The sequence below is a fragment of the Daktulosphaira vitifoliae genome, unplaced genomic scaffold, assembly GCF_025091365.1.
Source record: "Daktulosphaira vitifoliae isolate Bord-2020 unplaced genomic scaffold, ASM2509136v1 Scaffold_3, whole genome shotgun sequence".
NCBI classification, from domain to species: Eukaryota; Metazoa; Arthropoda; class Insecta; order Hemiptera; family Phylloxeridae; genus Daktulosphaira; species Daktulosphaira vitifoliae.
The window spans coordinates 23239078-23255234 of record NW_026099574.1 but is presented as its reverse complement, the minus strand read 5'-3'; the positions used below and the strand labels follow the sequence as shown (position 1 = coordinate 23255234).

The 16157-nt window shown below is 22.7% G+C and overlaps 2 protein-coding genes across 5 annotated transcripts; both read left to right on the top strand.

Annotated features, from left to right (window-relative positions):
• The first annotated feature begins 1481 nt into the window (after positions 1–1481).
• LOC126900351 (biorientation of chromosomes in cell division protein 1-like 1) lies at positions 1482–9739 on the top strand. Of its 3 annotated transcripts, none has more exons than XM_050676006.1 (9): positions 1482–1655; positions 1797–1939; positions 2017–2144; positions 3020–3174; positions 5082–5153; positions 5367–7643; positions 7733–7794; positions 8299–8405; positions 9294–9739. In XM_050676006.1, exons 2-8 carry the CDS (start codon positions 1814–1816, stop codon positions 8362–8364), a joined length of 2886 nt encoding a protein of 961 aa, XP_050531963.1. In that variant the 5' UTR covers positions 1482–1655; positions 1797–1813; the 3' UTR covers positions 8365–8405; positions 9294–9739. The 3 variants fall into 3 exon arrangements, with proteins under 3 accessions (XP_050531963.1, XP_050531962.1, XP_050531964.1); XM_050676005.1 differs by having other exon boundaries at positions 8299–8371; positions 9294–9738; XM_050676007.1 differs by lacking the exon at positions 8299–8405 and having other exon boundaries at positions 9294–9735.
• Positions 9740–11441: 1702 nt separating this feature from the next.
• On the top strand, positions 11442–14978 carry LOC126900352 (V-type proton ATPase subunit S1). 2 transcript variants are annotated; one of them, XM_050676009.1, is made up of 5 exons: positions 11442–11776; positions 13594–14093; positions 14167–14436; positions 14520–14767; positions 14836–14978. In XM_050676009.1, exons 1-4 carry the CDS (start codon positions 11533–11535, stop codon positions 14736–14738), a joined length of 1233 nt encoding a protein of 410 aa, XP_050531966.1. In that variant the 5' UTR covers positions 11442–11532; the 3' UTR covers positions 14739–14767; positions 14836–14978. The 2 variants fall into 2 exon arrangements, with proteins under 2 accessions (XP_050531966.1, XP_050531965.1); XM_050676008.1 differs by having other exon boundaries at positions 14520–14978.
• Positions 14979–16157: the final 1179 nt, after the last annotated feature.

The following is a 16157-nucleotide window of genomic DNA, read 5'->3' as shown; positions in this document are numbered from 1 at the left end:
AATCTAAATTAATAAAATGAATTAAAGTATATTATAAAATAAAAAGCAATATTTAATTTTCATCAAAACTTGTGTCAGTATTAATTATTTTTTATTTCGGAGCCATAGAAGGGAGGCTCCTCATTGAATATATGGTCTAATCTAAGGACAGAATATTAAAGTACATTTTTAGTGCCCTTTGGAAACAACAGCACTGCTCTAAAGCATACAGTTGGTCAATCTTTCTAATCCAACGCTGATGCTTAGCATTTTAAATGAACAAAAACAGCAATGCCAACCGAAAACAATCTTCTTAAAGACCACTTCACGCTTAATATCAATATTTGTCACTTTAACATGAATGAATTCTAAAGCAAAATGTGAAGTCCTAAGCAAAATCATGAACAAGGAAAGTTTATATGTAATTGTTATTAGGTTAGAATTGGGTAGAATTTACTAACAACACCATACTGGTAAACGATCACTGACCGTTTATAACAGTGTAAATTAAGAAAATCAAAGTATTGCAGAAATCCACTCGATAACACTAGAAACAATGAATAGATTAAGGAACTGGACGTGCATGTGTGAATTAATCACTCTACATTGTATTGTATTTATATTTATACACTATATATTTATTTACACTAAAAATCATATAACTAATTCTTTTAAATTAAAATTTTTGAAGTTTATAAACTAAAGTAATATTTGCTGTAATGTTGATTTGATGTTAAGCCATACGAATAATTACAAAAATAATTTCTTATTCATATCTGACACTTTACGTATACCTTGAATTGGGTAGAGGCGTAGTTATAATCATTTGCGGAAAAGGTTTTCAATATATTTTAAATTATATTTAGGCAGGAGGAGTATGGCCAAGAAATGTTTAGTGATAAAAATAACATAACCCGCATCTCACCTTTTAGTATTAATTTAAAAATATTTATAATTTTTGGTTTACTAGTTTAAACATTGTTATCGTCCAGTCATTTTCAAAAACGGTTAATTTTCTAATATCTGATATATTAAAATATGTATGTTACCATATAAAATAATAAAGTTTACACTTCTATAAGGTATAAATAATGAATCGAAAAAGTACTTAATAAATGATAAATTAAGAAATAAATAACACTAAATAAAATACAGTTTTTTCAAAATTATTATTATTTTAAGAGAAATTTCGATTTAAACTATTAAATAATATATAAATAATAAATAAAATGTATCATTTGATTTAACATTTTTGAATAAATTATTATGCTAAATTTAAATGACGATTTAACCACTATATTAATGGTTAACTACGTTTAATGATATGATTACAATATAATTATATTCTATTTATAATAATAGAAAAACTTTATTCTAATTAATAAATCTAATTTATAAAATGTTAAATAATAATACTTAGTATCCATTATCATAAAAAATTATAATTGAATAATCTTGTTGATAAAATGTTATCATAATATACAAGAGTTTGATTAGTGATTGTATATTTATTTCATCGTATTCAACTACTAAATAATGAGTGTAGTGACATATATTAATATATTTATTACTTTATGCAATAGTTTTATGTTTATAGATTGAATAATTATACTTAAATTTATTTGGATTAACAATACTGCAATTTTTTTTTTTAAATAATGGTGTCGTGATGTAAGGTAATTGAGTTTATAGAGTTGTTTTTCAATAATAGATAATTTATTGAATTTAAATTTAATCTTGATACTAAAATTAATTTTGTTTACAGAAAAAGTCATAAAATATTTTTGTTAAAAAATTTTTTATATTTTTATATTTAGGTCAAGTAGATTTAACAATGAATCAGAAGAATGATAATATGCTTAGTGTTGATGACACTGTTTTTGTTTTATTGGAGTCACTCAAATCAAATGGAACATTTGATGAGTTTCGTAGAGATTGTGTATCAAATATTGATGCAAAAGTGAATAATTGTTTTATTTATTATTATTATATGCTTTTATTTATAAATAAATTGATGTGTTTTTATATTTTATATAGCCTACGTATCAAAATTGGAAACAACGCATTGAGACAAATATTAGCAAATTTCTAAGTAAAGTTAAATACACACCAGAGTTAAATAAAAATACAATTCGAGAACGTCTTAGGAAACATTTATTTGATGGGTTAGTTAATAAAACATATTTGATAACACTTTTAATTATGCTATAATTGTATTAATATTAATATATATAATTTAATATGTTGTCAGAATTTACTATGCTTTATCTATCTTAATTTTGTAGTTAATAAATTTTTATAATTATTAACTGTTGTAATAATTAGTTTTTAAATTAAACTAAAATATTAGTACAATTCTTAAATATTAACCTTTTAATTTGAGTTGTAATTTATTTTATTTCATTCTTTTATTTATATTAGCCTCGACATAGAGGGCATATAAGGTTATTGGTATTTTTTATTCAAGTATAATTTTGAGTACTAAAATTAAAATAATGTTATTATTACAAAAATATTGACGTATACTTTTCTTTTTATTTCAAAATTAACCAATGATTTTTTATATCATGTATATTTTATAAGTGTTTTAAATTTTTAGTGGATATATGTTTTAGAACTTTTAAAACATATTTTAAGTATGTAAAATGAATTTTTTTTTTTCTTAAAACTTATTTTAAACAATTTTTTATTTTTAATGCATATAAGTGCACATTTCTGAAATTTTTAGTGTATATTTGCATGTCTATTTATGTATTATTTAGGGCATAACATATAAGGCCTGGTATTAATTTAATTTAATAACATTTCTATGATAATTATTGAAGTATTTACATTTGAAATGGTAAAGAATATACTAATATATTAACTATAATTAAAAATACAAAGCACAATGTTCATAAAAATATGTTTTTTAAAACATAAATTAGTGTTTTAGTGTAGTAAAAAAAAAGTTGTTTGATTTTCAATATAAAATTTTTGATCTCCAGAATATTTAATATTTCACATATTTTTTGAACCTACTAATCTTTTTTTACTATAGATGTGAATCTCGAGAAATAGAAGACGGTGCGGACAGAATTTTAAACCAAGTATTAGCACCTAGAACTATAAGTGTATTTGAATCCAAAATAGAATACATAGTTAACGAATATTTAGGAATCAAAAATGAAAATACCAATCAACACGAACACAATGGTTTGTTTACTTTAATTACTCATTAAAATTCTTTTAGCAATTGAAAGTATTGTGATTTTTACAATATATAATAGTAATCTTTAATTGAGAGCTAGAGGCTGATAATAATATAACAAAATTTTTTATATATCTATTTGGGAAATAAAACTTAACAGAACATGATAAAAAATTTCTTCTTTGCTCTTAAAAATCTTAACTTTAAAATTATCATAAATGCAATTACATACCTATTGATTATAAAAGAATATGTTATTTTTTTGAAAATTTTATATGATCATTTTTTTATTATTTAATCTTAGAACACCAAAAGTATGAGTTTTAGTTGTTATTGTCATTAATTTACAGTAGTAATAGTTTAAATCCATTTATTGTAATTTGTTATTTTTCTTGATGTCTTATAAAATTCACGCTGGGTTCTGGATCTTTTTCCTATTAACCAATATTCATTAATTGATATCCTGTCTTTATTTGTATACTTTCTTCTTATTACACTTAAAATTCATATAGTTCATTATTATATTTTGGTAATTTCCTTTATTTCTATAACTTTGTTTTATCAAACATTGGTCTCACTGTAAAATAAATAAAAATAGTAGAAATAAAATACTAAAAAAAAAAAGTATGTCATATTGTTTTGTTAGTATTTTATTTTCAAAGCAACTTATAATTATTTTGTACAGTTTTCAGTTATGTTTTGTAAATATTTGTAACAACATTTTATAAATTAATCTTAGTCATATAATAAATTTCCCTCGTTTCCCATAAATGGAGAAAACCTCCAAAAAAATTACAAATTTTGAAAATCGCAAATTTTTCCATTTTTTTTATTTAAAATTGCAATAACTTTTTTAAAAATAACCAAAACAATATAATATTTTTTTATATAGATGGATGATATCATTACCTTTCATTTGGTATAATTTTTTTATAAATCTGACCCTTTACCTGCTCATAGGGGGGGATTTAAAATGACAACTTTTTCAACTTTATTTTTGAAAATGTTTCGGAAAGTCTGACACTTTTATATATATCTTAAATTAAAGCTAATGTAATATACTTTATCATGGAAAAAAAAAATTTCGGACTTTATTTTATTTTCATGGTGAAAACTGACATCAAAGTTAATAAAAAATATACGATTTTTGTAAAAAAATTCTTTTTTATATTTTTAACTTTATAATGCTATAACTTATTGAAAAGTGTATGGATCAACACAATTTTTTTATGAGAAATAATATTTTTTAATAATCCCTTTTTCATTCGACATACTTTATCTTAATCAGGATATTAATAAGGAACTAGCAGATCATGTAGCTTTTGGAATAATCANCATTATATAGGCGTATACCCATAAACATTTTTAGGACTACACCACTGGGAATAATCCATCAATTTTGTAAAATTAAACACTATGAAAGATTTGCATCGATGAGTTTTTTTTTTTTGTTAGTGATTAAATCACTGTCGGATATTATTATACTTGATCCAACTATGCTACGACCCCCCTGTGCTGGGTTTTTAGATAAGCATTCAGTAAAAAAAAAAAAAAAAACTTCTTAAATCTTGAAAATGGCACCGATATGTTTTTTTATTTTTTATTTATGATTTTTTTTTAGTTGGTTATATTATATGATTTTACACTATCTGTAAATATAGAATTTTAAAATAATATTTAATGCACAAAAATCTTTTGAAAATGAATGGATAATAAAAAATGCAATAAATTTTTTTGTTATTAATAATTATAAAATGTTTCAATAATTAATTTTGTAGAGAAATTGTTAAGTGTCATAATTGTATTTTATTTTTTTAATGAGACGTGGCTTATTTCTGTAATTATTGAATTTTTATTGTATTTATTTATTTTTATTTTTATTACATTAAATACACTGTATTATTGTACCTAGGATTTCGTGGATCAAGTGTTAATGTTAACAATTTGACTGAAATTAAAATTAATGTCTCCAATCAAGATTATGGTAATTTAATGTGCACATTTTTTTAAGTTTGAAATGACTTTTTAGTAGTAACATTTTTTAATAATAGATTTTAAATATATTATTTTTATTTTAATATTATTTTAAAGTAATATTAATGTAAAATTTTAAAGAATTAAGTTAGTAACTTTTAAACAAAATAATACATTTTAATATTAATATAAATTAATTATAGTTCAAAATAATTTTTTTTAGACCAAACTAAAACAAATGACATTAATGAAAGTGCTGATGTTATCTCTCCAGAGTTTGAACCTTTAATATCAGGGTTAGATGAAAATAGTAATGATGAAAGCATATCTGGAATGTCAGATTTGAATAGTATTGGTGGAAGTCCTGTGCAAACAACTAATGAAAATAGTGAAAATAATCTTAATGGCTTTAAATTTGAAAATATATCTGTTGATTTAATTAAAAATGGTGTAGATCCAATAAATGAAAGTGATAAAACAGATATTAATAGAAATACTAATAACACAGAAAAACCAAAAACAATAGATTCCAGTCCTAAAAGTAAAAGTAATTTATTTACGAGTAGTAAAATTCAAGACAAATCACATATAAGTAGTAATAAATCTGAGAAATCTAAGGAAAATTGTTCAAATAGCGTAGAAAAAAACAATTCTAAAAAAAGTAAAGACTTGAAAGATAAAAAATCTAGTAATCATAACAAACATCGCAGTGAAAATAAAGATAAAGAAAGAAAACATAGACATGATAAAAAATCTCATCATAGTGACAGAGAAAAATCACCAAAAAGAGATAGAAAAGATTCTCGACCAGATATGAAAGAAAAATCATCTAGCCTTTGTAAAGAACCTAAATCAACGAATGGGAATCGAAGTGATGATGAGAGTAATGCTGGTGGTTCTTCTAAACAAAAATCAAATTCTCATAAAAATAAATGTTCTACATCTGAAAAGTCAAAGTCATCATCTAGTCACCATAAAAGTAGTAGAAAAGACAATGGAAATAAAGACGTTGTTGATAAACCAAATGATAATTCATCTGATATTAGTTTAGCTAAACATAGTAAAGAAGCTAAAAATAATGACAAAAAATCTAAAAACAATGAAAGAGTTGAAACTAAAACTATTGACCAGTATACTAGATCAATTTCTACCAATAAACTTAATACAGAAAATTTTCTTTCAGCTAAAATCCAAACTGAAACTAAAAATTCAGCAGAAAATCTAAATAGAATGATAAAAGGAAATTCTTCTTCAAATTCTAAACAAGAGGATGATTTTTTACTAGAATCTGAAAAATTTAATCAAATAAATTCAATAAATGATGTTAGTCAATATATTAGATCTAAGAATTTAGATGAAATATGTAAGTCTCCTATTAATAAAGATTCAGCGTCTCATACTGAAGTATCTGATTCTACACATCAAAACATTATTACTGATAGTAGGAGAAATGGTGAAATTGGTTACAAATTAAATACATTACAAAATAATCTAAAAGAAACTTGCAAAGATAAATCAGTTCATAAAAATAAAAAAAGTAAAGAATTTAAAGATAAAGATAAAATTATTAACATATCAAAAAAAAATAGTAATTTTACAAATAAGTTTAGTGAGTTCACTGAACCGCTCCATGATGACTTAAAATTAAAATTAAAACGTATTGGAAAAGATAAGTATAAAAGAAATTCAGAAGTTTATGATAGTACTCATGCTAGTAAAACTAAAAAACTAAAAAAAGCATCTGACATATTGAATGATTTAGATGTTCCTCATTATGATTCTTTTGAAAAAAATAATGAGTTCAAAACCAAAATAAATTTTAAAATAGATAAAAATCTAATGAATATGTACTTAGAGAATAAAAATTATGATATTTCTGAACATGATAAATCTGATTTAATTAAAGGTTTCATAGGATTCAACCAAATGGAAGCTATTCCTTGTCAAAATTATGCAAAATTGAATGATATAGTAACAGTCTTACAAGATTGTGCTAATAATATTACAGAGAAATGTGGTTTTAAAGGTTTTACGTCAACAGATGCAATCCATTGTAAAAATAGAGATATTGTATTAACTCAACTTGTTGATATGAAAAACGATAAATTTCAAGGTTTTTCTAATGAAGAAGTTCAAGTTTGTTTTGGTCATAAACAAGTTAAACATCATCTTGAGATCATCAAGAATCAAATTAGTGCCCCGGAAAAAAGTATTCATAATGATGTTGCTAATGGAAGTAATGGCACTCGAAATGGTAAAACTTTAAATAATGTGATGGCTTTTTTATATGAAAATGATGAAATATCAGATAGTAAAACAAATATAATTTATAATCAGCCAACCATAAGTAGTTGTAAGAGTGATATATTACCAACAACAAACAATAATAATCGGGAAGAAATAAAAACTTCAAGACATTGGGTTGATGAGCAGGAAATGAAGTATAAGTTATTGCCTGTTAAGGTTAAGCTAGAAAGATTATTAGAATGTAGAACTAGTGGTGAGTAATGAATAATAATTGGGTATTGAATTTTCTAACATGCTTAATATTTTATATATTTATTTAAATATATATATTTTGATTTATAGATACTAAATATTTATCAGATGCTCGACAATTGCCTGGTGCCTCTAATGTATCGGAAAAAAAAGTACCTACAAATATTTAATTTAAAAAAATTATATAATTAAGTAAATGTTAAATAACTAAACAATTATTTCACTTTTATTAATCATTAATTGGCAAAAAAAGAATTCTTATATATATATATGATTGTAAATGACAATACATCTATGATAAACATAACAAACAAAATCCGAAATTTATAAAAAATTAGGTGTTATATTATTCTAGCAAATTATTTTGAAAATATCCAGTGATATCAATGATCAACTCTTTGTATTTATACATAATAGATCTTATTGATTTAAAAAATAATTCAGTGATTGTTTCTTTTATTTTATGTAATTTATATTTTATTCAGACAAGTTATATCAAATATTTTTTTTGCTGGTGTTGAATTATTTAAAAATTTTGTAAATAAGGCCCTAACTTGTATAATATTCCTGTTAAAATTCTATTGCACTTAAATTAATTAAACTATTAAACAAATTTCGTTTACTATTTACTTTCACATCATATCCATATTTTTCAGCCATACGTTGAGAACATAATAATTCAACAATATTTTTTAATCACTTTTCTCCAAGATAAAACTTAAATACCAGGTAAAAATAAGGTGTTTAATTAAAACAATTTTTGGTGAGTTATGGATTTAGTGATCACTGTTTAAATTAAAAAATTTTCTTTTCTTATTTTATGCAAGATCAAAAAAATATAAAAACACAACTAAAATAAATGCAATAAATTTATTGTTGAGACAATTTTATAAATTTTTATTGATTTGCTGAAAAATGATTAAAATTAGATTCTGAATCTCTCTTATTATATTAAGTATTAAGAACTTTAAATATGATATTATTGATAAATTGTACATGTATGCAGAATAAATTGCAAAAAATAAAAGTAGACTTTAAATAAGTTTTCTTTTATTTGCTTTAAATTTAACCACAATATATTTGTAAATGTGGGTGATTATGATTAATTTTTGTGTATGCTTTATTCTTTATTATTTAAGGATAATAACAGCTTATAAGTTTTATTAATCAAGCTTTTGTTGTGTTTTTTAATTAATCAAGTATACCAATTTAAATATTTAATCATTAAGTTGTTTAGTTAGTTAACTCATTTTATAAATTTTTATCAATATATTGTTTAAATTGTAATATTGATTGAAAATTTATAAAATTGTTTCTTGTCCCCTAGTAATTTAAATAATAAATAAAAGTGATATATATATATATAATCATTTTTGCTTTGATTTTAAAAGAAATTACTTTTACTTAACAATTATTTTAGTTTTTATTCATAATACTGCACTATATTATGAAATATTAATATATGTTTCAAAATACTGATTTTTTGTTTTGATTTAACAGATGATTAATTATTTTTTAAAAAATACTTAAATAACACCTATAAATGTTCATTTCAAATTGTCAAATATTTTGCGCTTATAATTGGCATTTTTAACATGATCGTAAAATATTCTTTTATTAATAATTAATAAAGTTGTTTGTTTTTAATTAGGACTGAAAACAAAGGAAACATTTTGTGAAAGTATTGAAAAACATCATTTGTTTGGTAGATAAGACTGAAGACATTTTTCTTTAGTGTGACAAAAACTGTAAAATATACATTTTTCATTATTTATAAGAATAATATTTAGTATTACAACAATTTTTTATTATTATTTAAAAAATGATTTTTGTTTATGTTACTCGCAGGAAATATTTAAGTTAAAAATAATTTCTTTTATAGTTTATCTAAGCTATTAATTGAGTAGCTTTATTAAGAAAAAAATTGTATACATGTTGATTTTGTTTTAAATTCATTATTGAATTAACAAAAACTTACTGATCTACAACTTTAAATTATTGACATTTTTTTTTAAATTTAAAAAACATTATTTTTTAACACTAAGTGAAAAATTTGTATGGTAATTTAATCTGTAAGATCAATTATGAGCTAAAAATTAAATATTTTTTCTTTTATATACAACAGATTTTATAATAATACATATAATATTTTATTATATTTGTCTACAAAAATATTAAATTAAAAATAGAAGTAATTTTGCAATTAAATTTTTATATCATTAACTACTTTGAAAATCTATACTATTCTAATCCGCAAATTATCTTCTTTCAGGCATAGTAAAAAAATATTTATATCTATATTTAATAAATATTTATCTGTATTTTTTACTTAATAACTTATAATATAAGGGCTTTTTTGTTAATTACATTATTCATAAATATGTAATGTTATTTGTTATGTCACAAATTGAAAGGTGAACCGTTTATAATTGTTATGTCTTTATCTGTTTTTTATTGCGTAAGAGAATACCTGATTGAATCTTTTTTGACGTACAGGTTGGGTCAACATCTCATTATTTCTGTCGGTGACTGCTAGATAAGGCGATTAGAGAAAAAACACAATTTAAATTGTTTATCGGTATTGATCTATTCCAAAAACACAGGCCGTTATTGCTTCTTCTATCAGAGTTGTAGTGTACAAGTTTCTTATTTTTTTTGTCACTGTTGTATCAATGATTAAGTAGAGCCGCCAGCAGCGAACTGTCTGTTCTTTTAGGCGAAACATCCAAACCATTGGATGGGTATCTTCGGAAATCGGCTATCGTTTTTTATAATTAAATTTATGTAATAAGCTGTAATTTATAAATAATTTAATTTAATTTTTTTATATTATTAATTAACTTAATTTTATTTATGTGTGGAGAGCTTGTGTTTCCTCTTTACACTAGCCAACACTAAAGAGCTAGTGTCCAGACCGGATGTGTTTTAATACCATCCGTGATGTTTGTTATGTTATTTCATTTACTTTTAATATTTTATTTATTTGTCTGCCTCTATCTTTGTAAATTTTTATTTAATACCCTCATATTTTTGTCCATGTTTAATTAAAAATATTAATTCAATATATTGAACTTTGAAAAAATTATGGCAATTGAAAGAAAAAAAATATTTCGAAATATGCAAATATTAATAATTGTAATTTTTTGGGTCTTTCTTTTATTTGCGGGGATTGTGGGGAATAGATGAAATCAATTGTCAATTAACTTGAACAATATTTTCTAAACTCCGAAATTTAAAAATAAAATTTACATAATCAATATGTTATCTTGATATAATACTCAAAGGGCAATTAAAATATGATATTGAATCTATTTTAAAGGAGTCATGAATTAGTCTCCTGGATTCGTCACTGCACCCGTTCGCCCATGTATTAAATTGGGCCAACTTAAAATATAAGCGATTATTTTATTAAACATGACATTTTATATAATAGTGTGATTGAATTTTACAAATTTTATTACAAAATTAATATCAACACAGATATATACTAGTTTTTATAATTTATAATTTTCTTATTGATTAGCGATTAAATAAAAATTTTCAAGTTTTAGATCTAATATTTTATTTGATCCTTAGAATATTACTAGCTTGTTTTAACGTTAACAAAAGTAGAAATTTATAATCTCTATTTTCGTATAATTTTTAAAACGAATTAAATTAAAACATAATTTTAAAATAAGATAATATAAGTTTTTATATATTGGTTATAACATATTATATAAATATATTTATAATATACAACTGGTTATACTGTATTCCTGGGCGTTTCCCTGTCATCGATTTATATTCTTATCAGTAAAAAGTTTTTGTATGTAAAAATTTAATAATGATCCCGTCTTGGTTTTAGTTAGTTAATTAAAGCCTTAAAATCAGTCCCAAATTTTCTAATAATGTTAAAATATATTAATATTGTACTGCTATGTTATTTAGCATGTACGTGTGCATTATCCTTCAACCAAGTTCCAGTTATGTTGTTTTCCTGTGGTCAAACAAATTTAGGAACTATTGCTAAATATCAACATGCTATGGATAGTGATGAATTTACTGATTTAATAATGAAATTAGCTACCAAAGATGTAAAGTTTGCTACATTTTACGAAAATTCATTAAGTTTAGAAGATTTCAGATGGAGAGGTATGCTATCTCTATAATTTATTTATATGTTAAGTAACATATTAGCAATTATTAATAGATCTACTCATTAGTTAAGGTGTGGTCCAAATTACATTTATAATTATTTTAAAATAATATATTAATTTTTATTTGTTAATATGTAAGTTAGTGTTTTGAGGAGTATGAGGCCACATTAATTTTTTAATTCTCTAGAATTAAGAAAGTAATACTTTTGAAAAATAATACTTGTGTATTATTTATATTGAAAATTATAAGCTCATAAATTGGCATATACCTTAAGATAAAAATAAAGGCTTTTTAGGGAGACTTCACTGATAAATGTTTTAATTTTTTTTTTCTTTTCTAAATTTAATATATTTTACTTTATTTTTTTTTTTACAAAATGTTATGCAGTAAGAGTTAAGGATTTTTTTGCAGTTGAGTGACATTACTACTAGTATTAAAGCTGCTTGTATAAATTTAACTATGGACAAAAAATTTCTTTTCCATATATAACTTTATCATATTTTTATTCTTAAAATAATCATATAATACTAATAATTAATGCTGAAATTTTCACAATCTTAAAGGCAATTATTCATTTGGCCTATAATTAGCATATTTTGGTTTCTAAAATTGATTTTAAACTTTTTTTTTATGGAGCAATACAAATGTGTTCTGGATAGAACTGTCACAATTACTGTGTTCTCAGGACTATTAGTCTCTCAGTGCGCCTTTGGAATAACTACAATATTGCTTAATTATTAAATTAAGTGTTTTTTAAAAGTGTAGCTTTCATAAAATGATGTAATAGTTATTATTTGACATTCTATTATGTTATTTTATTAACTTTAAAAAGGTTTTTTTAGAGAATTCATCTAATACTAGTTTGTTCTTAAAATCCTGTTTATAAAAAAAATTATGTCTCATTTGATATTTGTGATAATAAAGTATAGTTAGTATGAAAAAAATCTAATACAATCCAACAATTCCACGTGAATTGTTTTGACTTTGATATGAAAAATTGTGGAAGTAATGTCATAAAATTTTTTTTAAGACAAATCCTCTTAAAAAAATGAGACATTTAAAAATTAAGTCTTTCAAGCGACTTAATAAATTACTAATATTGTGTTTTATTTTAATTTTCATTTGACCAAAATACATTAAATTGAGATAAAACATATTTAACTTGCATTGTTTTTGCAGCGAATAGAAATTTATAATATAAAAGCTAAATTGAGAAATAAAATAGATAAAAGTATAAATGTTAAAAATATTATGATGTATATTGAAATAATTCTTTAAAATAAAATGACATATTTTTTAGCTTTGATGCGAAGCTGAAAAGGTATTAATTTTACTATCATGTGTTTTTTTTTTATTTTTATTTATTTTTTTGCATCTGTTACCACTCAATCTCAGCTCTAATCAATATATATATTTTTTTATAAATCTGACCATTTACCTGCCTATAGGAGATGATTCAAAATGACAACTTTTTCACAAAAAATTAACTTTTTCAACTTAAATTTTGAAAGTGTTCCGGAAACTCTGACACTCTGATATATATATATCTGATAAGATATATATATATATATATATATCTTAAATTAAAGATTATGTAATATACTTTAATATGAAAAAAAAAAATTTTGTAACTTTATTTTGTTTTTATGGTGAAAACATACATCAAAGTTAATCAAAAAATACTTTATAAATTACAAATGATCTTTTTGAAATATTTTTTATTTAACCATTGACAATATTTATTCTGATTATATTTTAAAATTATTTTTTATATTGTTGTTCATACGAAGCTTAATAGAATTATCTTACAGGTATTGATGGCCGAAGTGTTTTTCCTTTGTTAGAGGCATTTGTTAATCGTCGTTTTATTCCTTCAGTACCTGAACCAAATAAAGCAATTCAATTGTTAAAAAATTATGGATATTTCTTTGAAAATTTCAAAAATGATGTTATTTTACCTAATTTAGAAAAACTTGTATTATCAGTTGAATTAGAAGATGCCAAATCATCTGAAGAAAGACAAGAAATGTTGGGTAGACATGATTTGAAAATTGTACAGTCTTTTGAAGAAATGTGTGAAAAATACGAAAATGTGATTGGTATATTAACTGGAAATCGAAATGCCTGGATTGAATCAAATGATTTTGCACATCATTTAGTAGCTAGGCATTTAATGGAAATTGATGATAAAAAACCTTTAGTATTAAAAGGTAAAGACAAAGTTTTAATATTCTCCCAAAATTATCCGACCTTATCAATTAATGGAAGTCCTGCTATTGAACTTGAAGAACCAAGTTCTGCTGGTGAAAATGTATGTATTACATTTTTTAATTATTAAATTGTAATTAAATTATATTTTATATTAACATTAAAATTATTTTTAGGTATACATGGATGACTCACGAGATAATATGTTAAAAGTCACCAAGACATTAATGGGAAATGATTCAAAAATTACATTACGTTTCCGTTTTGTAAAACAATCATTTAATTGGCAGTTGGAATATATTGAACTTGAAAGAATTAATGAAAAATCTGTTTTTTTGTATCCACAAAAGACTATAGAATCACAATTAGGCATGTCTTATTTCATTGAAGGACCTGTTGTTTTTAAAAATGATTCAATTGTTTTGACATTTAATGGAAAATTTCAGGTTTTTACAGTTTAAAATAAAACATTTTTGTAAAACTAAACTTTTGTATATCTATAACTTATGCAATTATTAATATTTTTAAGGTTCAACCATGGATTCCCTCCTCAACAGAAAGCATTAAATTTGGTGAACCTCAAGAACAAGATGCATTTTTCACTCCTCCAATATTAGCGGGATTATTTGTGACAGCACTACTATTGTTTATTGTAACATGGGGTATTATGATGATAATGGATATTAAAACAATGGATAGATTTGATGATCCTAAGGGCAAAACTATAACAATCAATGTTGTTGAATAATTGTACATTCCATTTATGATGTTGATTAAGTATTTATTTAAAAGTTTATTAAAAAAATAGTAATACTTAATCTTAAGTTGTACTTTGTTATATTTAGGAATTTATTTGTAGATAAAATTAATGAACAGTATCCTCCTTGTACAATACCAATATTTGAGTTTTTGTTAAGATATGTTTTAAATTTTTGGCGTATTTAATATAATAAATTAGTTTTCTAAATTTTAATTTAATTAATTTTTATATATATGTTGTTTTTATTTATAATTTATTTTTCTTAATTTTTAACTTATTTTTCATTGTAAATTATTCTCAAAAATATCCTGTGATTTAGTTAACAAATATCAAGAAGCACTGATAATAAAATTTTTTTTCTTTAATATTGTCACTTGTAAGTAAATGTTTATGACAATGAAGATGAGAAAAATGTCAAATACAAATAGTATTTNAGTAAATGTTTATGACAATGAAGATGAGAAAAATGTCAAATACAAATAGTATTTTTAATTAATGATAATAGTCTCACCTATTATATAAAACAGGTGAATGTTTTATGCTAGGATACTAGAATAAATATAAGTCTATATCTCTTAATCATATGTGTGGTACATATAAAGACTTAGATCACTCTCCTAGAAAACAACAGTCCGAGCAAAATTATTGAAATACATTATCTAATAAAGTTATATTCAGCGATGTAACACAATAATGTAACCTCATGAGATATTTTATATTGCTGACTAAGAGATGTTGTAAGTATTGAAGACTAAAGTTTTGTAGGAGAGCAGTTTCAAGATATAAATTTGTTTAAATAAAATAAGTGTGCTATGCTCTTCTTTTTTAATTCTCATTTGTTTGTAAAATTTTTCATAGATTCATAAATATTAATTATGGTTTTTATGTTTTGTTGTTAGTATATTACTTTATTTCTTTACGCCTTTACATTGAAAAACTATTTTCTTGCATGTACTTTTATGTGTTGATTGGAATACTATGTCACAAAGGCAACTCACTGAATTAGCAGTATATCTGCTAATAAAATGTAAAGTATTTGTATTTTATTGTAGATATTAAGAATCTTACGAACATAAGATGATTGCTGCAATAACTGTTGTGTAGGGCATGCAATATATATGGGCTTTGTGGTTTGTTTATAATGGGAAAAGGCCTATTCTTTTTAAACGTCTAGTTGGGTTAGCATTATAAAGTTAATAAATGCAAAATATATTATTAGGAATTGTTTCACAAAAATAGCATATTTTTGAATATGACAGTCATTTTCATCATGAAGACAAGTCCAAATTTTAAAGTTATTTTTCTCGACTTAAAAAAAAAATTTTAATTTATTAAACTTTCTATGATATACCAATTTAATTTATATAATATTTATGAAAATTAGTGTACTCCCCTTGTCAGGTATTT

Bases quoted from the DNA above. Each gene is read 5' to 3' on its own strand.
- LOC126900352 (XM_050676009.1), top strand. From the start codon at position 11,533: ATGTTAAAATATATTAATATTGTACTGCTATGTTATTTAGCATGTACG. The intron at 11,777-13,593 runs GTATGCTATCTC...ATTATCTTACAG, and splicing joins AGAAGATTTCAGATGGAGAG to GTATTGATGGCCGAAGTGTT. The intron at 14,437-14,519 runs GTTTTTACAGTT...AATATTTTTAAG, and splicing joins CATTTAATGGAAAATTTCAG to GTTCAACCATGGATTCCCTC.
- LOC126900351 (XM_050676006.1), top strand. From the start codon at position 1,814: ATGAATCAGAAGAATGATAATATGCTTAGTGTTGATGACACTGTTTTT. The intron at 3,175-5,081 runs GTTTGTTTACTT...TATTGTACCTAG, and splicing joins CAATCAACACGAACACAATG to GATTTCGTGGATCAAGTGTT. The intron at 7,795-8,298 runs GTACCTACAAAT...CATATTTTTCAG, and splicing joins CTAATGTATCGGAAAAAAAA to CCATACGTTGAGAACATAAT.